This window comes from Ciconia boyciana, chromosome 3, assembly GCF_034638445.1.
Source record: "Ciconia boyciana chromosome 3, ASM3463844v1, whole genome shotgun sequence".
NCBI classification, from domain to species: domain Eukaryota; kingdom Metazoa; phylum Chordata; class Aves; order Ciconiiformes; family Ciconiidae; genus Ciconia; species Ciconia boyciana.
The window spans coordinates 25,045,719-25,071,170 of NC_132936.1; the positions used below are offsets into that span (position 1 = coordinate 25,045,719).

The 25,452-nt window shown below is 34.0% G+C and overlaps 1 protein-coding gene across 1 annotated transcript in view; it reads right to left on the bottom strand.

Moving 5' to 3' along the window:
- Nucleotides 1–25,452, bottom strand: part of CSMD1 (CUB and Sushi multiple domains 1) — a 1,308,402-nt gene that overhangs the window by 436,017 nt on the left and 846,933 nt on the right. The window contains exons 8-10 of the mRNA XM_072855145.1: nt 14,287–14,374; nt 7,122–7,246; nt 1,393–1,514 (exon numbers count right to left, since the gene is read on the bottom strand). Of these exons, the coding sequence (XP_072711246.1) occupies nt 1,393–1,514; nt 7,122–7,246; nt 14,287–14,374 (335 nt within the window). The remainder of the gene's footprint in view (nt 1–1,392; nt 1,515–7,121; nt 7,247–14,286; nt 14,375–25,452) is intronic.

A 25,452-nucleotide genomic window follows, 5' to 3' on the forward strand; every position in this document is an offset into this window, starting at 1 on the left:
TTTTGAATAAAGAAACTATTAAGATGCCAAGAGTCTCTTCTATTAGTAGTAATTTCACTTATTTTCTTTTGATGCACACTTAAATTTTCTCTTATAAAACTATACTGCATTTTGCAGAATAAAAGAGAGTACATATTACTGAATATAAATTTGAGTAGATGCATTTGTAAGATGTTTTTTGTATTTTTCATATTTTAAATGCTTGTCCATATTTAACAATGCAAAGTGATTTAATACTTTCTATAAAATTTAATGACTTTAAAGTCAAAGGTCATTCAGTGACAAATAATCACTTCTAATTGATATACTAAATGTAGCAGTTCAGTTTGGAACTGAAAAAAGCCCCTTCTCTTCAGAGAGAAGTCCCACTACAGTAAAATGTTCCACAGTGTGGTAGTTTTGTACTTTTGCCTGTTTTTCCTGAATACATACCTTTATTAAGGCACTGAATCTGCTTTAAGAAAAAGTGAACTCAATTGATTTTGCAAAGAAACAGTGTTTACATCTCAACAATATGCTATGAAAGCATGCAGCAAAATGATATTTTCTGCAGCTAAACATTTGCATGAATTTATGGTGAGATAAAGTTAAACATTTTTTCCTTAACTTTGTTAAAGTCAAGAATACAGTCTTCCAAAAACTTGCATAGGAAATACATGTTTTGTAATTATGAAAGTACATACAGATTCTACATTCTTCAACTTACTGTAACTCATTTATTCAGCATTTTGCTACAGAAAAATAAAATATAAGTGAAAGATTTTTTTACTTCATTTTTTTTCTTATCAGTAGGGGGTCTGTCCTTTATTGAGGAAGTAAATTGATTTTACAGAAACAAAAGTAAAAATGCATCTCAGGACACTGCAGTGTAATAAGAATACTTAATTATGACTACCATTCTATGCATAATTATTAATAGTTATGTATTTAGAATCATTATTTGAAAACAGTGGATTGAAAAGAGAAATGAGGTAAGTAGCAAAACACCTAACGAAATCAGACAAAGTACTTAGATGTAAGTCTGTTTGTATGCTAAGATTCAACAATGAGTAAGCATCAAAATGCGGCTTGAAAAATCCACTATCAACTCATTTAGCAATGTGTGATTTTGAATACGATCTTATGTATTTCATTAGAAAATGTATTTGTAACTTGGAAACTTTAATTGAGAGCTATTACTCTGAGTGGACATTTTCACAGATATTACTAATTTTTTTTTTTTTTTTTTCTAGTGCCTGATATATTTTCTTAACATCTCTACTCTGGTCGTTTTTGTGTTGAAATGAACATACACTTGCATGTGTTCATGCATTCGTGCAAATATGTATGAAATAATTTTAAGACAGATCCAAAATTCTACAGTCTGAATTGAGACAAAGAGAAGCAGCATACCTTTTCTGGATCAGTTGTTGTAATGACCCACACGCAGTGTGCATTGTCTTCATATTGAACTGGATAGTTTGGTGAGGTAATAATCCCACTTGGTCCACGTAAGTTAGAACCACATGTTCTAGCTAAAATGATAAACCATAAATCAGATTGCTTTTGATCAGTTGCTCTGTTTAAAAGAAACATTATAAAATTGCCATAGCATTAATAACAACTTGCCATGAAAGTATATGCTGATATATTCTATAACAATCTGCCTTTGAAGATGTTTGAGTCAGTCAAAAAAATCCTGAAAAATGACCTACAGAGGAAGGAAACTGGCACTTTTCAATTAATCAGCCCAACATTTACATTACTTTATTCTTACTTTATGTAAATTAATTTCTCAGAATTATCATATCAATATTCTATTTAGAGAGAGATTTACCCTCTCGAATTGGATGGAGGGACCCTTCTATGTATGAATGTAAGAAGGGCCAGTATGTGCTCTCCTTCATGATTTCTCCATGTTTGGGGAGAAAAAAACATAGATCACAGTGTTTGACTCTATGTAACAGCATATCTTCAACCTAAACTTCCATGGCGTTTTAGGTCTTTACACCAGAAGAAATAAAATTAAAAAGAAAAAAATATAAAATAGTTCTAGGCAGTAGCCTGACTTTTGTAAAGCACAGATTCAATTGTGAAACCATCACAATCCTTCTGTCACATTCAGCAAATCTGGATAGCTAACATTTTGAAAATAAATTACTTTACAAATTAAGTTATTTTCCAAAGAGCATTATGGATAGATTTTCTAAAATATTCAAACTTCCTAAAATATTTCAGTGTCTCAAAGTATTGAAAAAATATTTAGACATATAAGTTACAGTGACATCAAATGGAGTTATAGAACTCAGAACATTTTAAAATTCCACTGTCAGGTTTATGGTACTACAGCACTTTGGCAACATGCTAAAACAGAAAGTCTAGATCATACTATTTCTAAGTATTTAGATACTGTATATCTTCAAATATCTGAATCTCAGAAATTATCTGCATAACTTCCATTAACTTTTGATGTAATTTAGATTCTTCAGTTACTTAAGTTTCAGTACTGGCAAGAGGAACTACTACATTCCTTAAAAACTTGGTCATTCTTTTTCTGAATATTGGATTAAAGTACCCAACATATTTCTGGTACTTTGGAAAACTTTAGTTTTTTCTTTCTCTGTGGCTGCCTCTGTTCTGAAGAATGAAATATAAGCATTTCTTTACCTCACAAACTTGCTGGGAGGAAGCCTGATCTTCTGCATTAATAGAAGTGTGACTGGTACAAATGGAAAATAAGGAAACTAGAGGAAAATTACTTTCAGATTTTCTATCCTTCCATCACAATCTGCTACCAGCATTTGGTCCTTTGTTGCTATGTTAGAGACTAGACTTTGACAACTAACTATAACTCCATGTCTAGATTGATTCAGCTAGGACTCAGTTTTCTGTGAAAATGTCTAAAACTATCTATGTTTATGATAGAAACTGTCTTAATATACTTCCATGAATTTCACTTAAGTATCAGACACTTCACATGGAAATCTTCCATAACGATCTCAGTAGAAGCCAAACAAACCCCTCATCCACATAGGTAATTCTACCAAAGCATCACTGACAATTATTAACAAGATGTCTGTGCTTAACATGGAAAAAAAGAACTAATCACATTTAAGTATGCCACCATATGCTGCCTAAAAAAGAAAAATACAAAAGGGGTGAGGGAGGGGCCCCCGGCATCCTCAGAAAGCAATACAGAAAGCTTGGCACATTGCTGCTGTATCAAGCAGAATATATTGTTTTAATTGCCAGAATAGCAAGAGCAGATTCATATGATCTGAAATAGAGGACATTCTCATTCCAGTCACTGGTAGAAGCACCATACCTCCACCACCGCAACTAGCCAATAAGTAATAGTTATTAATTTATTTTCAGTTCATCCTGCACAAGGTCTGCTACAGTAGGAACTCATCCAGAGGTACAACTGTATAGCAATAAGCTTTGGAATACATTTTCTACCTTCTCCAGCTATCCACAAAGAAGAAAGGCTAGGAAACATTGCCCTTTCAGATCTTTTTTCAGTCAAGCTCTTATTCTCTTACCCTTCTCCTATTTGAATTTTGGGAGGAAGAAAAAAAAAGGAGGCAGGGGGGAAGGCAAGCAAGAGCTACGACTGAAGTTCTGCCCAGAGGCCTGTTTAGGAAATGGAGTTACTGCAAAACATTGCACAAAAATTGTTAGATAGCCTTGCATATCACTTACAGAAAACAAGAATGAATTGCTGTAAGGTTTCTGTTTGGAATTCAAGAAAACTGGGAACATTTGCATTAGCACCATTCGGTTCCTGAGGGCACTAACAGGCCTAAACTGCCCTGACCAGCCATACCTGGGGCCTCCCACCACTCCTTGCCTGTGGGCCCAGGGAATCCATTTCATGGTGGGCCTGGACTATCAGTCTCTGCCTGAGCAATGTCTCAGGAGCAGCTGTCTGCAGTTCTACCACAGCCATGCTCGTGCCTGCTTACAGACTTTGTTGATCCTGACCCTCATCCAGGCTCTGATGTCTCAGCCTGGCTGTGGCCTGTCCTAATCCACAGGAAAGTGCCCAGTGACCAAGTGTCCAAGGCTGGGCCTGCCCCTGGTCTGCCCTGCTCTCTGCCTGGGGCAGTGACCCCGCTGCTCCAGGGTCCCCAGGGGACTCCCAGCCCCTGCTGTGCCCTTGTAAGTAAGGTTATTACATGGACACTGTTTAACGTAAATAATGAAGGAACTTGCCAACAGTAAGATGGTTCCTGTGACTTCATCAGCTTCATAACTTCTGAACTTTGTTAGTCACTACTCTGGGGTAAATGCAAAGTTCATCTTCTTCAGTAAGTTTCATAGGCTTGAAGTCATTAAGTTCACAGTAGTTCCATGTAGCTTATCAGCTTTTCCACTTTAAGTTGATGATCATTTAGAAAATGTGATAAACAGTTCTTTGTACTATGTATTTTATTATTAAATGCTTGGTATGAGCACCATGAATACTGGCATCTTGAAGGTCATTAAAGGGATTGGGAATAATATGGATTACAAATAAAACTTGTGTCTTCACTTCCCACCATTCACAAATGGGCACCAGATGCAATGTTGTCATATTGAACCAGAATTGTACACCATACAGCCTAAACAATGTTAATATGTGTTCAGAAAAAAAAACAAATAACTTTTAGAGACTGGCTGACTTGACCCTCACACTGTTGTGAAATTTTAGCTCCAATTTTGGAAGTATGTTTGAGGAAAGTAACTTTTTTTTCCAACTGAAGTTTTAATGGAAGTACAGGACTAATTTATCCTATTATCCTATTTACTGGAGGGAGTAAAGCATAATAGAGAAATTTGCAGATAACAAATTGGAAGGAACACCAAACGCTACTAATAACACACATAATTCAACAGCAAATAGCCCCTTTCTGCTGAGCATTACTTTTACCATGCATAGATTACTTCAGCTCATTTCTGCAATGTATTAGCAAACAACGGTAAATTCAAGAGATGAAAAAATCACCAAACAAGAGTGAGCAGTGGAGTTGCGTGGACATGTTATTCTTCGGTAGTGTGAAACCAAGTACTGAGAAGGTATATTTAGATTTTTCATTTAGATACACTGAGCTACTAAGACACCGAGTTAAAGAGGCACTTCTAAATCACAAGTGCTTTGCTGCTCTGGAAAGAGTAGGAGGTATGATTTTTATTTATTTCTTTTTTACTCTGTTTTAGATTGTCCAGTCTTTACATGGATGTGTCTATGTCATATTACCTATGTTACATACATGTAATAATATATCCAAGAGCTGCCTTTATAGACTTTTTTATTAGGTCTAACTGGAATGGAGTTAACTTTCTTCATAGCAGCTTGTATGGTGCTGTAGTTTAGATTTGTACCTAGAATAGTGCTGATAACTCACCAGTGTTTTGTCTATTGCTGAGTGGCGCTTGCACAACATCAAGGCCTTCTCTGTTTCTCACACTGCCCCGACAGCAAGTAGGCTGGGGGTGGGCAAGAAGGTGGGAGGGGAAACAGCTGGGACAGCTGATGCCAACTGACCAAAGGGATATGCCATACCATTAGACAACATGGTCAGCGATAAAACCTCAGGGAAAGGAGGAGGAAGTGGGCAACGTTCATGGTTACAGGTTTGTCTTCCCACATAACCATCACTTGTGCAGAGGCCCTGCTTTCCAGGAAATGGCTAAACACCTGCCCACTAACTGGAAGTGGTGAATAAAATCCTTATTTTGACTTGGTTGCATGCACAGCTTTGCTTCATTTATTAAATTGTCTTGATGTCCACCCACGACTTTTCAGCTTTTGCTCTGCCAGTTCTCTCCCCCATCCTGCTGGGGGCGAGTGAGCGAGTGGCTGGGTGGGTGTTTACCTGCTGGCTGGGGTCAACCCACCACAGCTGTTTACACTCTTTAATGAAGAAAGCATAACTGACAAGTATATCACATATGTAATTATACAAGTTGAAAAATCTATTCTGACAACAGGAGAAAAATATTTTTCTTTTGGTATTATGAAATAACTAGGTAATTAAACCTTTTTTTAATAACTATATGAGTTTTATATAAGTGAGATTACACTTCAGCTCATTCTTGAACAAGCAAAAGTTTAGGTCCAGGTGTTGCAAATCCTTCCCTCCACAGTCTGTCTATCATTTGCTGCCCTGGTAACTGGCATTCAGCATAATATTTTGTGAGTACAAGAAGTATCTCTTTGATCTACCTCAAAATGACATATAAAGTATATCAAACAATTTGTATGATTTCTTTTTTCTTTTTTCTTTTTTTTTTTCTTTTTTAATTAATGGTGGTGTTTTTTCTTGTTTTCCAGTGCCTGTCCTGGCTAGGTTGTCTGGTTCTAGGAGGACATAAGGCAAGCACATTTCTAGGGTTAAGACTTTCATTAATATGTACAATCCAAATGTGCAACCCAAATTAATTTTTCTACTGAGAAAAAGGAAAAGCTCTGTACGTAGATATGTACTCTTTATTTTTCCTATATACCTCAGTTCTAGAGTACTTTGACAGCATTTACATAGTTTTCTGTGCTTTTACTACAGGCAGTAGATTGCATACAAACAAAGAAAAAGCCACCTCCCTCCCCCCCCACCTTAAAAGCAGGGGGAGGAACTTATTTATTGGTTCAGACCATAATGAGAAAATATCTAGAAAATAACTCAGAGGGTTAGGTCATTTGTGAGGTTGAGCAAAATAGATAAAGGGAAGGGATTTTACCAAAAAAATGAGGACTATGTAAATATCTGGGACTGATAGGAACACAATATGATTGTGAGGAGCTCCAATTTAGGAATTTAATTAGAAAAGTTTAACCTAAACCTAACTAACTAGTTCTACTTAAAATGTTTAACATGACAAAAAGAAGATTAAATGAAATGAAAACTATTAAAAGGAAATTAGCTCCATAAATTGCTACTGTTTCTGCATCTTTGCTTGTGTACTTCAAGCTACAGAAAGATCTTTGAATATATATAACCATATATATCCACACACACATATATATGAGAGATATATATGATATATAAATTATATATATATGTTTTTTTGCTTTGTTTTGAACATAATTTCATTGCATTTCTAAAGAGAAATTAAAAATTACCTTCCAAACTTCAGGAAAAATTCCAAAGAATAGCACCTACCTCTGCAAATTGGCCTGTGGTCACTCCAGGCAGCCAGTGTATCTGTCACTCTCTGACAAGTGATGCTCTTAGAACCTTGCAGCACATAATTATCTTCACAGGAAAACTGTACACTTGCACCCACCCTAGGAGAAAAAAAGGATGAACAAAAGAATTAAAATATATTTTAGATATCACACCCTGCCCAAATAAATGTAAATGTCACCAAATGACAATATTTCTAGGACCAAATGAAGAAATTAAGGTGGGAAATTCTACTCCATCATTACTATATTCATAAAAAACAACTTATGCTATAGGGAACAAGTCTACTATTTAGTTTGTCCACATTTTAAAGAAGTAAGGCCAGGAATATAAAGCAATTATGATATAAGTTCCATCCCTTGTAACTTCAATGAATGCATAGAGAGATATATTTTATAAGAAAATATATAATCACCATTCTTTCAGGCAGCAATATTTACTTCATGAATAATTTCAACTTCTCCATATTCTCTTAAATGAGAGAATAAGCAGTTATATAAGGTAATTTGTCAACATGTACAACCAGGAAATATTAATTTCAGTAAACTGTAATCATTAATTAAAAATTCCTGACCTTGTTGAAATTTTGTGATAAAAAATATGCTAAATGATAACTTTTATTAGGGCCAAAATATGACTGTTACACTTGTAACTTTGAAATTAGTCTCCTTGGAATGATTAATAACTTTATCTTTTTTTAATAAATAATTTCTTTCTGAACAATGCTGACCAATATTTATGTAGAATTAAAAAACGGTATATAGTTACTGTATATCTCAAAGAGAGCTTTCCTAAACAGTAGTTACATTTCTGCTTCCCTTATTATTTGCGACATTCTTTGTTCCCCATCAAAATTAACTGGTTTTGTTGTTAGCTTTCTAGTACTTTTAAATCTGTATCTGATAATCCCATGTTGTGAACTAAGTGATCTTGATGAAGCGGATTTCTCACTTTGATCTTTCTAAGTCATTGAGTCCTAAACACTAGGGGATTGCTAGATGGCTGTTAGAAAGCTCAGTGGTTAAAATTGTACTGTGGAGAATAGCAAATGTAATCTCATTCACTAACGTCCAGCTCATTGCTACCCTTCAAGAACAAGTATTCTGTTAGTTTCTCAGATTTCACAAAGACAAACTATATTGTTTATCATTATTACGATGTACTTCTATAGTTCTTTCACAAAACTTTAATAGGACCCTTTTGCCTTTTTTTAATTTTAAAATTTGAATGTGATGCTCCAAATCTAGGAAAGCTTTAAAAACTACTTTTCTTAACACTCGGTTCTTGAGCTGTTAAATGTGAAAAAAATCAGAAGGGTAGGGAAAATATCGGCCCTTTCCTTCAGTAGTTCATGGGAAATGCATGAAATCCTTGAGGAGTAATATAATTTTCTAAAATTGTATTTATTTTATATTTGTCATAATCTACTATTCTTCAGAACATTCTTAAAACCCTTAGAAAAATAGACCAAGCATGATTCCAAATACATATCGTAAAATAATAAACAATTAGTTTCTCTTATTGGTAAAGAAAATATTAGGATTAATTAATCTGACATTTTAATGCTCTAAACACCTATTTTTTAAATGCATTTTCTCATATTTTCTAAAATTATGAGCTCTGAAAATTTGTTCTGTGGAAACAGGAAAAAAACAACCAGTTACCTAGTTGTGATAAATGTAAATTCAGAATTGAAGTATCTAAAAATCATATGGGATAAAGACTTTCCCAAAAGTGTAATGATGTGTGAACCAACATGAAAGCTTCAACATTTCCCTGAAGTCTGCAACTATCAAGACATGTAAGGAGAATTATGAAACTATGCACATACAAAAAATTAGAGTGAAATGAAATGTATAATTATTGGATGTCTGCAATTGCATTTTATAATTTAACATGCCTGATTATTCCATCCAAGAAAGAAAGAAAGGAAAAAAAAAACAGGAGGAATGCAAATATTCTGATGTCTGATGCAGTTAAGTGAAGGATTTAATGTTTAGACTGGGTTTTCATCATTACAGCAATATTTTTAAAAAGTTATTATTAATGGATACATAAAATGTTTCACACTAATCTATACACTTATGATAATTCAATTTGTTTTACTATTATTCTATACAGTATATTGTCTTTTTTTCCAAAGCTCTGGAAATAGCTTGTATCTAAGGACTAATAATGTGAACTTCATATATTTTACACTGTGGATATAATCTTTTGAAATGTTTGATCACAAGCTAAGTAAGTGACACAAAATAAATATGCTGACTACAACATATTAAAAATAAACAAAAAATCTAGTAAAAAACATCAAATTAGAGAGCAAAGTAGAAACATGAAGTACTCAAATGGTCGTGAGTGTTAGAATTCGAGGTGGAGAGAAACCTGAATGCCAGCTATAGGCTTGACGAGTACAATCTTTTGAAAGTCATTTCAAGAATTCTAATTAAACTAGGTAGGCTACGGAAGAGCAGCATACAGAAGAGCAGCATCTCAGAATGACTGAGATAGTTCTGGACATGGTTTATGTGTGGCTACACCATACACTAAGTCTGCTTTAATATCAGTTAAGAACCATCCTTTTCTAAGCACCTATTGTGAGGAATCAGGTTTATGCCATGAGTCTGACAACAGATATTTTCAAGAAAATACTTTTAATGTAATTTTAACAAAAAAAAGGAAAAAGGTATTGAAAAGTTCTAAATACTGCCGAATGGAGGTACAGACGGTCGCACTATAATATATGTGAAGGAAATTAGAAGTTTGTGTAACTAACTGGTTAATAATGACATGTGTATATCTATATATAGTTGTTATATAATACAAACATTGCAGATATCTGAATCAAACCATATAACTTTAGATGTTTAAGAGAACAGTAGATACTGAGAAATCTTAGGTGAGCTGAGTCACTAGAGTATTTTCTGTGTCCAGACAATCAGATCTATCTAAATAAGCATCTTAGGGGAGGGGACACAGCTAGGCCACACAGCCTACAATAAAAGTCCTTATCCTCTAAGCAACATCCAAATTGCTGAGTCTCTCCATTGATTCTGATTGACATTTTTCCACTAAAAAGGGGGCATCCTTTTAAGCCATATTTAAATTATTTGATCTGTGATTTCAAAAGAAATTATTACTTCACTTAATTTCCAATTGTTAACAATGAATATTTTTAATTTCATTTTTACACGTCTTTACCTCCCTAGTCACTGAACAAATCTGTGGGCACTGGAACTGTTTTGTTTTGTTAATTTTCTACATAAACTTTCAATAGGGGGAAGAAATCAGTTTCCTCTTTTTTGTTTTTCTATTTTAAATTTGAACTGTATCAAAGCAAAATTTGTGCTTTTATAAAGAAGGCTAGAATTTGACTGAAATAAGACATTTTTTAAAAAGAAAAAAATTCTGTAAGAAATACTAAGCATAAGAAAGTTAATTTACTTTTAAAAAGCTGTTTTGAAAATTTAAAAGCTATTTTTTTTACAAGTGTCAGTGGAATAATGGAAAATGATTGTATTTTCACAGTATCACACATACCATGTAATATTTAAGGAGAGCTGAAATGTTATTGTTTATATCCATTTTAGATTTCATTTAAACAATCTACTGTTTTGAGATGTCACATAAAAATAAAATATGTTATTGACCCCAAAATTGTATTGATTATGTTCTCATTCATCTAGCGAAGTCTGAGTTGCCATTTCTCACTCAAAATGAATCCAAATATCCACTGGATTTTTGTGAAATCACTGAAAATCACCCCCCCTACTTCCTGAACTGAACACAGTAAAAGCATGGCAGGAGGAAAGAATGAAAAGGTTAAGATTTCAATACCTTTTTGTTTGCTTTACAATATTAGAATGAATGCCATTATTATACTGAAAACGATGAAACCCTTTTCAAGGAACTTGTCATCACTGAATCAGCTGGGTCTCAGGCTGTCTTGAAAATAAACCCTCTGCCTTTCCATCAATCCCACTCACAACATGTCTTTCAGTAGCTTGGAAAAGATTTTGCATAATGTACATTTTCACATGTTTTAGTTCAGATTAATATCCACAGTTGTCATTCTCCTGACAAGAACAATAGCTACTTCTGGTGTCTATACTTGCCTCTTAGAAAAGAAAAAACATTGCCTTTTACTTTCCACAGTATTTTCACTACATTGGAGAAATGCAAGCAACAGCAAATATTATTTTCCCTTCTCTTATGGAAGAGCTTGATTTATCATTTCAGAGAAAGAAAAACTAAATTCCAGCCAAATTCTCTATTTAAATGTCAAGCTAGGTATAGACAGCTAAATTGTAAGATAGCTAAGATAAGTTTTAAATAGATATAAAAAAAGGTTTACGGTACATGAAAAACAGTTGCTGTTGCATAAGCAGTTTTCAGATAACAAGTAAGGTTTAGAAGGAAAATAAAATTTTATTGTTTCTCTCAAATAATATTCAGAATTGGAGGCACAAACCACACATAAATAATAAGTGATCAAAGTATATTAACGTGTTTTATTTATCATACCTTATATGATGTTGCTTGTGCTATTTTTTAGCACCTTATGCATTAATTTATCCCCATGAACAGTAAGATACATTAGGTGAAATGAAAATATTATCAGAGGCTGAATGGGGTAAAGGAAGGAGGGGAATAGCCTTGCTCTGTCAATTGAGTAAGCATTGCTCATAAGCAAGCTCCAGACATTTAAGATAGCTTCAACCCACATTCGTTCACAAGAGAACGAATTCAAAATATAGTTATGTATGTTTTGCAAGGTTCCTTGACATTAGATTCCCTCGAATATCTTAAAATATACTTTGAGCTTTAAGGTTCTTTTGGGCTTTCCCTCTCCTTGATATTTTCAGGCACTGCTGGGGATTTTATTGTTAGGCTCTTCCACATTGGGGCTCACACATTTGGATCTTTGGATCTATTTCACCAGAATTATTTTAGGTTCCTTTCTCTTTCAGTTTACAGACTACAGTCTAGAGGGAGAAAGATGTAATTCTCTTTCTTAGTCTCTTCCAGTTTACCAGTGCTCTTAGACCTGCCAGCCAAAGTTCATGTGCTGTTGTTCCTTAACAATTGTTCATATGCCACCGACTTGGACCATAACTAGATGAGAGTCTGCTCGGCCCACAGTGTATCATGAACACATAAAATCTGTACAAGATTCATAGTTTCACAGAATAATTTAGATTGGATGAGGACATCATCTAGTCCATTGCCCCACTCCAAGCAAGGCCAGTTGGAACAGAGGGCTCAGGGACTTGTTCAGGTATGTTCTGAATGCCTCCCTGGATGGAGATTCCACAAACTCTCTGGGAAACTTGCTCCAGTGTTTGACCATACTCATAGTAAAAACTTTTTTTTTTTTTTAATCCTGAATCTAGTAGTAATTTACCATGTCCCAACTTATGTCCGCTGCCTCTAGTTCTGTCAATGTCCACCTCTGAGTAGAGTCTGGCTTTCTCTACACTCTCCTGTTTAGTAGCTGTAGACAGCAACAAGGCCCTTCAGATTCTCTTAAGGCTGAGCAAACCTGTAACTCTCAGCCTCTTCTTATGTGTCTGTGCTCAGGCTCCTTCACCATCCTGATCTGAACTTACTCTGGTATCTATAGTTAATGCAGTGAGAAAGGCCCCTTCAGGTGTGAATTCATGCTGTTTTCCATTAAACATTTAGGCTATGGGGTTAACTCCAGAGGTGCTTTTCTCTCTCCACTAATAACAGAGTGATCCTAGATGCTGCCCTTAATTCTTTCAACTAAGTATTTGATTTGGAGGAATTCAGAAGAAGAGGTATGCTCTGCACCCTTTATGGCTATGAGGAGAGACTCAAGTGAAGGAGGGAAACTGAGGCACACCTGCACAAATAGTAAAGTAAAATACTCTCCAAAATAACAGTGGAAGTATACAGATATATCTCAGATGAATACACGCAGACACTTTAATACATCTTGAGAAAGAGTTATATTTTAGTATCCCATTTTTACCTTGTCTGCTACCAGCTGATGTTCTCTCCTCAATACATCAAGCATTAACAAAGACCTAGATAAAAATTACATTTGTTTTCCTAAAACAGCAGACCTTTGGACAGCAAGTGCATACTATATTTTTGTATCATACAATTTTGCTTGCAGCAGCTGTACTTGCCAAGTTGAATCAGAATATATAGAACAGGATAATAGCAAAAATCTTCTGGACAGCTTGTGTCTCTCTAGCCTATTTATTGAAAAGCTTATTTCACTTCATTATTTTTTAAAACACATTTAACTGCTGCCCAGTTGCTAATGAAATCATGACTTTGCATATAACTGATTCTCTTAACATTGGAGTTGTTTATGAGTTCTCAAACTCCTTTGAGGGTAAATAGAGAAAAATCCAAAAAGAGTAGGTCAGTCAGAAAGAGAATAGATTTTAAAATTCTTTTTCTCGTCAGTTATGCCCTAGCTTGGACGAGCCTTGATTCAGGACCCAGGTTTGATTAACTTGCTTTCTGGAGTTGCAGAGAACTTTGCACAATTCCTTTTAATTCCTATGAAGTTTTCCTTTCCATTTACTCTTAGATCTGTCTCTCCATTCCCTGCTGAGCAATTTATAAATCTCTGCATGAGCTGGAGGCTCCCATCTCCTTTCTTTGACCCTCTTCTCTGCCACACCTTGAAGTCCCTGCTTTTTTTCCCCAACAGGGAAAGAGCAACCTTCCTCCTTTCTCCACAGGGGTCCATTTGACCTAGTCTTCCTTTTTAATGAATATAACAAAAGCTGAAAGCAAAAAAAGCAAGGAGATGGCATTCATCACAGCCTCAGACACTAAATTTGCCATGTTTCCCAAGCTTTTTAACAACTTTTATATAGTGTGAAAACAGACAATTCTCTCTGCTGCTTCTTCTATGCTGTCCAGAGAGTTCTGCCTTTCCTACACAGACAAGATTATTAAGTTCTAAAATTCCTATTTAAAATGCATTGATTTAAAAAAGAAACAAAAATAATGCAAGATCCGCAATGGACTGGAGCTATTTTGACAAAGACTCAACACATTTAAAACTAGGGAAACAATACATATCTGTAGTTGCATGCTCTGTATGCATGTAACAGGAAATACCTTCATCTTGGTCATATAGAAAACTAAATGTGCCTACCTGAAGTCAGAGCCCACCCTTTTCCCATTTTCAGGAATTCCAGGATCAGGACATGTATCAGATGCAATTGCATCCCCACCCTGGGTCACTGCAAAGTAAAGGAAAAAAAAAATTTAGACATGCAGCTGTAAAGATGACTCTTCACTTTTCCCATACTTTAACTTCCGTGGCCTGAATTTAACCATATGCATATTCATGATGTTTTCTTGAAACAGTATAAATTGTGACCTAAAATAAGCCCCATATAATTGATTTCTTGGGTGTATTTATTGTTTACTTTCTTTGGTTATGACAAAAAACCATGTTTTGATTCTGTGGGAAAATAAATGGCTGATTTCCCATGGTCAGTCATCTTTTTATGGATATCCTAGGATCCACAGCTTTTCTCAGACAGGGAAAACATTTTGTGAAATCACCTTCTGAAATATTCACAACACACCATTATAAGATTAAGACAGTATAAGAAAATAAAATCTCATTTAAGCTTCTGTCCATAGTAAGACTTGAAATTGCCAAAAGCCAAGAACCCAACTGTAATACAGAATTTTTTTTATGAAGATAAAGTTCATCTCAAAAATATACAGAAAACCCCATAGAGCAATACATTTGTAACCAGCTGAATATGTGCTCATGCAAATGAGGCTCAAAATCTCTTTGTGTTTTCAGGTAAGAATAGAAAGGGAAGCTATCCTATACTGTTCCATTCCTTTTGTCCTCCATTCTTTCTCCCTCCAGACTGTCAGATACTTAAATAACACTAGGTATATAAATATATAAACTTATAGTCCTTTCAAAACTCAAAACAATTTGAACATTCAATTTTCACTTTTTTCTTCTTCATTTGTAAAATGGTATTTAAGGCATATGTGGAATTCAAAGTAATTAATCATAAAGAAAAGACATAACGTAACAGAGCACAACACTGTGAAGATACAGAAAACCTGAATACACACATGCCTTCTATCCTGCACATACGCATATGTGTGTCCATGCATAGTTACACTACTCCTGTCTTTCTCTTTCCTCCATGGAAGAATGGAGCTAGTAGAAACTTGTGGATCACATTTTTAATCTTAAAAGATTTTTGGGAAACCCTTAAGGACAGGGCAGAACATTCTTCCTGAATAAAAAAAAGTCAGTTGGAATATTTTAGCTGCACAAAATAAATTACATAAACCTAAATGGATTACAGATGACAGCATTACAGATGAAAGGTGATGAGAGATTAGATGTAAAAAGCGGCTAGTTTTCCCACACAGTTATATGCTTTCAAATTGAACACAGTGGCAAAAAGAGTTGTGACAAGCAGGATACATACGATCAGATGGTAAGAGCTATAAGTCTTTATGTCTGTTTTGGGAGGACCAGGGACAATTAATTTATATAGAAATCCAAAGTTTTACAAGAGAAAATTTAAAGAAATTAAAAACTGCATTACAGCACTACAAAAATATTATGACAAAGTACTTGTAAGTATCAAAATGCTTGACCTGAGCATAGATTCTTCTTAAAGTAGGGAAACTGCAACAAATACAGTATATTTCAATATTTATCTACATTCTTTTTTTATTTTCACATATAGAATGTTTTAAAAATATAAGAAAGGAAAGGAATCATCTCTTTCTCCACATCTTTTTAACACTACTTATTGTATTGTATACTGTTTGTCCCAGAAATCTTTCTTTAAACTAGGTGAAGAATTATTATCATAATATCGGAAATATTTTGGAAACACAATTAAAAATATGTTTTACTTAAATATTTATTTCCTGATAAGTAAAAAAACCAAGCATGAGTAAAAATCCATTTCAGCTGGACAAAAGTATAGCACCTGGAATTCACCATGTGGAAAACACTCCAGACCAAGAGCCCAGTCCTGCTAATTTCACTAATGTTACTTAGACTGATAAAGATTTGTATGTGTGTGAATAAAGACTTTCGGAACAAGTCTATACCAACTAGTAAATGTTCATTTTATTCTGAGAATTTAATTGAGTAGTTTCTTGGGAAGTGTCAGCATTGAAATGCTGTTATAGTCAAAAACTGATCTTGCTAGAAAAGCAGCCTGCTTGTACACCGATGTTCTTTAAAATAATAATTTTCCTACTAACATTTCTTCCATTTTTTCAGAAAAAAATAATCAAATATTCACTACTTTTAGCACAGAAGTATAGCTATGTTAGTGGAAGTGAGGTTCAATTTTGACTACTGAATCACCAAAACACGAAAATAAGTGATATGAATGATATGGTTATTTGACAAATCAAGTTTACTAAACTTGAACCTGATGGTAACAACTGTAATACAAGGTGGAAAATACTGGCTTTGCTATCATGTTTTAAGTACAAACAGATGGCAGTGAATTAAGTACAAACAGATTGCAGTGAAATGCGTAAGTATTTTGTTTGGGACACCAGTAAATGTTGACTGAGACGTTGCTCATAGTACAGAACGAAGTGATCTCCCCAGATGGATGACAACCTTTGCAAAATTTTCTTCTCAGACACTACTTTCCTCTGTCAACACACTCTCACACCAATATCAGGGAAAGGTGATTCAGGCCATCATTTACCCAGAGAAATACTGTCTCTTGAAACAGAGCAGGTATCATATGTCTGGAACTCGGCACATCTTCCTGGATGTCTACAGGCCTTGTTAAACATGGCCCAGGTTTTAGCTTCTACTTTCCCCAATGAACTGCCAAGTGTTTTTTAACAGATGGTGGTTGCATGACATGCTGTCATAACAAAATAAATCCAATTCCCTGTAAAACAAGTCTGTCTGATTTTATCTTTCCAGATGGGAAAAAAGGAACAAATTTCTCAAATTAGTGAAAACATGTATTACTTCTAGTGCTTCAGAGACACCAGGGACTTCAGTGCATTTATAAATAGATGTATATACTTTTAAATGTTAATATGCTTAAAACCTTTACCTGCTGTTATTTTGGAATTTACCTAAAAATTAGATTTTAAGATTTTAAGATTTTTTTTACTTCCAACATTTGCTAGCATTCAGACTGAAAACAGATGAAAAGATGCCAAAGTGAATCCCTGTCAGAGACCTTTATCTTCCTGTTTCAATCCTGTCAGATTTCCCCTTTATCCACGGCTATGAAGTGTTATCCACTGCTACTGAGATCCATAACATGTGGGAGGAGAAAGTATCATCTTTGATTTGAGCATCTCACTTGCAGAATATATTTAAGCCTTGCAGCCTCTTTCTGAAAGCATCTCTTAGACATGTCATCTTCTATTCATCCAGTCACATGCCCAGTCCTTCACTGTTTTACCTTTAAAGAAAAAGACTTTTGTATGCCCTTGAAAGACCCATGTCTTACCTGTTTGTACTCTTTCAAAATGATACTGTATGAAGTTTCATTTACCTAGGGTGTTAAAAAGTGTTTCATGCTTTTTGCATCTTTCTTCTAGTTTTTCCTTCTTTATCATATCAAACAAATTACTTCTTGTTACTTTCAAAGCTCATTCACAGACTATGTGTATTTTAACTATCATTTCAATTTTCATTTTAGAATTTTAACATTTCAAAAAAAATTGAAGGTATTAAAGAAAATTGAAGTTATTTTTCCTATTTAAAGCTTGCAAAACTTAGAAATAAATATCAATTATGCTGAAACGGTGGCACAGCTGTGCACTAATTAGTAGCATTTATCTTAAAACACTAACAATATTCCTCTGTATTGTGAATATAAACTAAACATTTATAAACCTGTATTTATGACAAATAAATTTAGGACCAGCCTAAATAATACCAGCGTCTCTCAATATATTCTTGGTACATTCTCAGTATACCCTCTCTGTTTTAAAAAGAAGTTTAAGAGTATATAATCGTGGCAAATATCAAAGTAAGATATTGCTTTACATAGATAATTCTTCACATTGCATCCCAGTTGCACACAGTTCTTCAAGGAACCATCAACTAGAGAAAACGGTGTGTGTTCCATGAGACTAACATGAGAAAAGGTATTTGAAGTCACAGGGTAGGGAGTACAGTGAGGAAAGATTCTAGTCAGGTTTATTTCTTTTTGAAATATTAGTTACTATAGAGTCTAACAGAACTCTGCCTTTCTCTTTTTTTTAACAAAGAGTTTGAGAACATCAAAGAGGCTTCAACCACAAGACATGTCTTTAGTATAGAGGCAGAGCATTCTCAGTGGACGCAGCTTAAGTCTGGAACTTCTCAACATGCCATGCTATTATATACTGCAAAACTTACATATTCTCAGGCCTTTCTGCAGAAATAGTTGAAGAGAAGCTGTGAGCTCATTAATGTGATGGACAGCTTTTCAGTCTATATACAACCTCTATGGTTAAGACTCGTGATTTAAATTCCTATTTGATAAAAAAATCTATTCTTTCTTTACAGACTGAGAATGAATCAACATGATTTCTTTTGTTTTCTCAGTTGGGATCATGCGGACTGGAGTTTCCACAGCTTTGTGGAAACAAACTGTGTTGTTTTACTTGGTGTATAACATAGTAAGAATAAAACTCCTTTAAGATTTTTCACATGTCCTGATTCTAACACAGTAGTACAGAAGAAAGACTGGCAGTAATCGTGAACAGAAATCAGACTTTAAAAAGTTGTAATCATAATAATAAGCAATAATAAATTAGTTTGTTGTTTATTATTAAACATAATAATCAATAATAAACAAATAAACAAAACCATAATAATAAACAATAAAAAACATAATAATAAACAACAACACATTGACATCGTAATTTAGCTCAGCATTTGGGAAGTGTTTAACTTTAATCAAGGAGCCATACTAGGCAGGAGGAAGGGATGGTGCAACATATGCAGCAAGAGGAGCAACATGAGATCTCCCTTGTTATACTATTGGTTCTACTCCAGGCAATCTACCCTGCTTTAGATGCATTTGGAATCTGAATATACATTAATGATCTATTCATGCTCATGTAAAGCATGTGATGAAATGCTTTGAAGGGCTGGACTTTGAAGCAAAAAATTATGATGTATAGATGCATTATACTGCATATCTTTCTTCAGTAGCCATTAGGTTAGTAAGAAATATTTGGCGTTCATGCTTCAGGCTGAAACACCTACAATTTTAAACTTAACAGGTTTTTGCAGTCTGTCTGGCCATTTACTCATTCTCCTAGTGATATCACCAACCTATAGAAAGGTTGTGGATTAAAAAAAAAAACAAACATAAACCCAGGAACACTCATTTCTTCAATAATTTATTTTGAATAATTTTCAAATTAAACCAAAAATTGCAAGAATGACCTATAAGAAGGCCTTGTCAAATCCTGCGTGGAGGCTAGAGAAAACACTCTAAAATTCACCATGGAAAGATATTATAAGAAATGGCAGTTTTTCTAGACCAGACTGACAAGTTTGTAAACTGAACAAGACTTTACAATGAATGAGTACTTTATCTCTCTATTATGATGCAATAAAAGCTGACATATGTAAATATCAACCTCTTTCCAGCAGTCACACATAAGTGCAATGACACTGTATCAATGAAACGAGATAACAGATGCATTAATTAATGTATTAGAGCCACATCTCGATTCTTCATTAAGCTCCTTAGATTTACATTTATTTACATTTTAATTTTTGAAAAGGTTAATTCATATTTTAAAAAAATCTAGCAGTTCTAGACATAATTTTGGTCATTAAATAATTATGCTTCAAAAGTGAATCCAAAACATTTCAATTATTCTTTATCAAGTGTACTAGAAATTACTTGTTTCACATAGCAATAAATAATGTGGTTGCTGGAAAAGAAAAAAAGATATATACTTAATATCTTGACATGACAGTACATGGAGAAAAGCTATAAAATATTATCATTGTATAAAAGAACTTAATATACTGGGGTTGTTTTGAATTTAAAATGTTGGAATCAGTGGATGAAAATAAAGATTTTAGAACACAAAAGCTTCAATCCACAAATAGATTCACAGGCAGAATTAATTGAATGAAATTTTCCACCATAAGTTTTGCTTAATTTGCTCTAAAATGTCAGTTACCCCCATCCTGAGGATAATTTAAAGCTTTCAAAGTTTTTTACTTATCCAGCTCAAAATAAAAGAATGAATTTGAGAATAATTTTAATGGTCAGACTGCACATACAGCAGAAGGTCTTTTTTTGTTTGCAAAGACATTTATTAGGAGAATTCTCATGTGTTGCACTTCTTAGCAGCACATAAGCTTTAGCCATTTCAAGATACTGTCTTACTACAAATAATAGGGCAGCAAGTTAGGGTCATGATTAAACTTGCTTATAAACAATGTTTTTGCATACACCAAATCATCTGTATTAGATTTTATTTTAAAAGAAAATCAGAAAAGGGCAAAACAGTTTGTATTACATAAAAATATGCATAAAAAGTCACACAAGTTATTTTAATAATTTTGGCCTACATAATTTTGACTACATTTTAAAAAGTGATAGTTTGTTTTGTCCCTTGAACTCTTCACCAAATTACAATTAGAGGACAAAAATTGTATTTAACTCTTTTTTTTTTTTTCCCCCTGATATCTCTTTTGCAGAAAGACATACATGAAAAGTATTAATTTGGAACTCTAATAACGAGATACAAGGGCATTACTTATACGGGTATACGAAAGTATAGCTTAGTGACAGATATTGCCTTATAATTAAATAAGATCTCAGACGTGATAGAAAATACAGATTTGAGTAGAAATAATAGCTGCAACCAAAAAACCATGACAAAAATATATATATTTCAACTGCACAAAGAAATAAAAAGAGTGCTATATAATATTTTTCCATACAATTTCATCCAGGCTTTTAGAAGACAGGAAAACTACTGTTAGCAAAATGAGTTGATGGTCTGTATGCACCATCAAAGGCTTTAAGTAACTCCTTCAGTAGAAATAGAATAACACTGATCTGTTACAGACAACAGAAATAAACCTGCATGAAACTTATTCTAATGAAGAAGTGACAGATTACTGAAACCCAGAAAGACAGAAAAGAAGAAAAAGATAAACAAGGAAAGACAGGTAATGAAAGTTTTGCAGTTCAACAACGTAACTACTTTCAAAAAGCTAGTTCAAGCTCTTTTTTCCTTAATTTACCTATGAATTTATGATAATGTTTAAATACTATTGAACAGGAAAATATGGTCATGTTGACATCAGATGACAAATGTATAAGGCTATTCTGGGCAGTTATACAAGGAGAAAACGTTATCCAAAACCTGTCCAGGTGAATCTGGGCCCAGAACACTCTTAGAGGTGGCATTGTTTTTCTTCAAAATGATTAACCAGTCTTCCAAAGTATTGTTCTATTAGTTCAGCAAGCCATAGACAGCTGCTAGATTTCATTTAAAACTGAAGTTCTCCAGTGTTTCTCACTATAACACTATTTTAGCTTTGAAAATTTTTAAGGAAAGTTTAACCATCCCTCTTGCTTTAGGAAGTCAGATGAAAAAAATATTCATTTCTGCAACAGAAACTATAAAAAACCCTATCATTTTCATATGCTAAAGATAATTCTTTTAGCTTTTTTTTAATAAGCTGTAGCACCTTCACACATTGGGAAATTATCATCCCACTGGATTGCAGCTGTCAAAAATTGGTTAAAACATAGGATCTTAGTAGTTTACCAATATATTTATGGCACTCCTTTCTCCAGCAGCTGGGGATTTCTACCAGTAGTCTTATACTTGCTACAACCAAAATAGCTGGTATGTCCCACTTATCCTTGTTATTCCTTAGTGATCACAAGGTCTGAGAATAGATTGCCCTTACATAAATCCAATAGTGGATTCTTAGAGAGTGAATCAGCAGTTAAAGAAAAGAAAAAAGAGTTTTTTTCTCACTTTGTTTTGTTCTGTTTTGCTTTCCCAAGGGAATTTAACCAACTCTCCTTTGTATCCACCTCTGTTTTCAGCAGCTGAATATAAGATTTATTCTATCTTAATGAAGCAACTTAAGGCTGGGAAGATGCACAGCTTTCAGTCAGTCTGGGAGCTTATTAGTCCAGCTTTCCTTGAAGTCCTGAAGAGCCTGATCACTTATAACAACATTTGTTTTTATATTTACCTCTAGATCAATACAACAATTTAAATAAATATATTTTCAAATAGCTAAGAAATTCCACATTTGGGAACTGTGGGAAGAAATTGTCAAATATTTACCCTTTTAGTGTAATTAAACATTTGGATTTTAGCCTGATTAAAATACTGTTTAAAGTGTAGAAGTTAAAGGATCAATTTTAGTTTTAGCAGTAAGTTATAATTTAAATATATTTTCCCTATGAAATAGTATATATTGGGAACTGGAATATATTCTATTATTTCCCCCATTTCTATGGGGAAATTCCTACAAGTCACACAAAAGCTGCAGTTCAGAATCAGATACATTCACCATATATACTTTGGCGGGGGGCTGGTCTAGGTCTTCCACAATGCATAGGCAGTTATGCAAACCTCCTGAGATACTGTTTGGCTCATTAAAGATAAAGCTGCATCATGAAAGATGGAGACTCCTTTGATAATTGCAAACACCAGATTTTCACAGGTGTTGAATTCATCAGACCCTACTGAGCTTGCAAAAACTAGGCCAACCATACTGAAACCATGCATCTGATTTCCTTCAACTGATGGTCCACACACAACAAGCTACTATTGCCAACAAGCACTGTTAACTTAAGTGCAAGAAAACTCTGATGGCTCTAAAAAGCTGAAATTTTCCAGTGGGTGAAGTTCACTCACCAATGATTCAATGCAGTTCTACCATATGGAATGTATAAGTTTACATTATGCTTGCTTTTAGTTAAGGAATTTACACCATAAACTATAGTAAGAGTACCTTAAGACTGCAAAATCTATCACTCATTAAGACTTGCCTGAACTGAAGATATTCATGTCTGAAAATGTACAAATCCATTTTTGTCTTTTAATTTTAATTTATGATTTATGGAAGACACCAATTTAAAAATATTGTCCCTTCACTAATCCTGATACTTAAATACTGATCTATATCACATCTTTATTTTGCTCAAGGTCATGATGGGAAGACAGAGAAGAAACTGTCCCACATCACTGCATAACAACTATATTGTGCTGTCTTTGTGGCTTACTTACAGTAAAACTATTTAGCGCTCACCTACAGTCCTCAAACCTATTACGTTCTTATAACCTTAAATACTTTAATATAAAAGTATTATAAGCTCATTAGTGATTAGTTTTCACACTGTACTTTGGATTCCAGCGTTATTTTATGACTTGCTGCAGGTAATATTTTTACAACAATTGCAAAGACCAGGCTTTGACTGCAAAATATTTCTTTCCAGTCATGAGAAAGTATTTTACTCTCTTAGTATTATATAATACTCAAACACAAGGAAATGGAAAACCATTAAGTCAACAGATGAAATATCAGTAATGACAGGGGGTGCAGGATTTTATCTGATAGGCAAGTGATAAAAAAAAAAAATATTTTAAAAATAGATACATTACCATTTATTTTTCACACCATATGACAGGAAGGGAAAGCAAAAACTTGATGCTAAAATGAAATTACCATTATACGTTTGTCATTTGCAGACCACACAATAAGCTATGTGTAAGGCTTAAACATATAGCTCAGAGCAAACAGAGTTGTTGCTTTTTCCAGTAACACTTCATTCAGAAATGTAGGAATTTCAGTAATTTACTTTGAAACGACAGAGCTGATGAAGAGTCAGTAGTAAAGAGCAATTTTATGGGGTATCCAGAAGTGTTCTTTTCAAAAGAAATAAACCAAACATGTTGTTTTGTCTCAGTGGCTTAGAAGTTTGGAAAATTCCATTTTTCACCAGCGTCAGGTTATAAACTCACCCTACAATGCTATTTACTTGTAAATATACTGCCACTTTATAACATATTTTATTGATTCACAAGGCAGTCTTTTTCTTTTACTTTAAAAATAGCTATCTAGCATCTTACTGAGCACTGCCATTTCTGCAATAATCCTGAAGGTGACTATAAATTTTAAATTTTTATATCAGTAAGGGTTTAAATGACTGTGTTTAAATAAAATTCTCATTTCCTTAATCAGTTATTTAATGTACATTTGTCAATCAATGCATTACCTGCTTTTTTAGTCTGGTAACTGATATTAAATTTTTGATTGGCTTTTCAGAGTAAAATGTTTACTCTGAAAACATTTGTTTGTTACTGTGTAACAAATCTGAAGATGTAACAAAACAGTTAGCCATGGGCATATTGCATTGATAATCTAATTTTTCCATATAACTTTTAGGATTTTGCATTAATTTATATATATTGGTCCACTGTCCAAGGTTTGCAGAATTGAATCAAATAGGCTTTGACTTTGAGAAATTAGAAAATAACTGCTAACTATGGAATAGTCTACCGGCGTGGAGCTGTTTATATAGAAAATAAGATAAACTGATGCAGAAAAATTCTCTGGCCTTCCTCCAACTTTTTTTGGGACTTTAAGCAAGCCATTTAGGACCACATCTTAAGTGAAACCTAGGTAGAACATGGAAGCTTGTGACCAGAACTATTCCTGAAGTTTCCTGTTGAGCTGCTCTGTAAAGCTTGAACCATTTAAATTGTGAGGGGTCTTCACTTTCTGCCTTTAATTTTCCCCTACTTAAAAGCTGCAGTTCTGTACTTGCCAAGAAGCGACATCTCTTAACAGTCCTGTTGACAGGACTAAGCATTGTACTGTCTTTTTCTCTCTCAGTTAGAGCAAACAGATGAGCTCAGAATACCTCTAACATATCACCAAGAAGATTGAATTGTTCACAAAATAAGAAACACACCAGCTGATGATAGTTTTCTTTAGAGGGACAGCTTAGTAGTTAGAGCAGCCAAAAAAACCCAAAACCAACCAAACACCAAAAAAAACCCAAACCACACCAGCGTTCAAATACCTTGTCTAGCTTAGTTAATTTAAGTTAACTTCTTTGGTTTTCTGTATAATGGCCAGGTCATAAAACTACTGGTACATCGGTGTGGTTAGTTCTCTCCCCTTCTCTCTTGTTGAAATTAAAACATCTGGGGGCAGGGGAGGAAGTTATTTGGGTCATAGAAAAAAAAAAATCCATAAGAATGAGTATGGTTGTGTAGCATGACAAAGACACTCAGATAGTGAAAGACATGAATTTCAAATACTGCGATGAGCAAT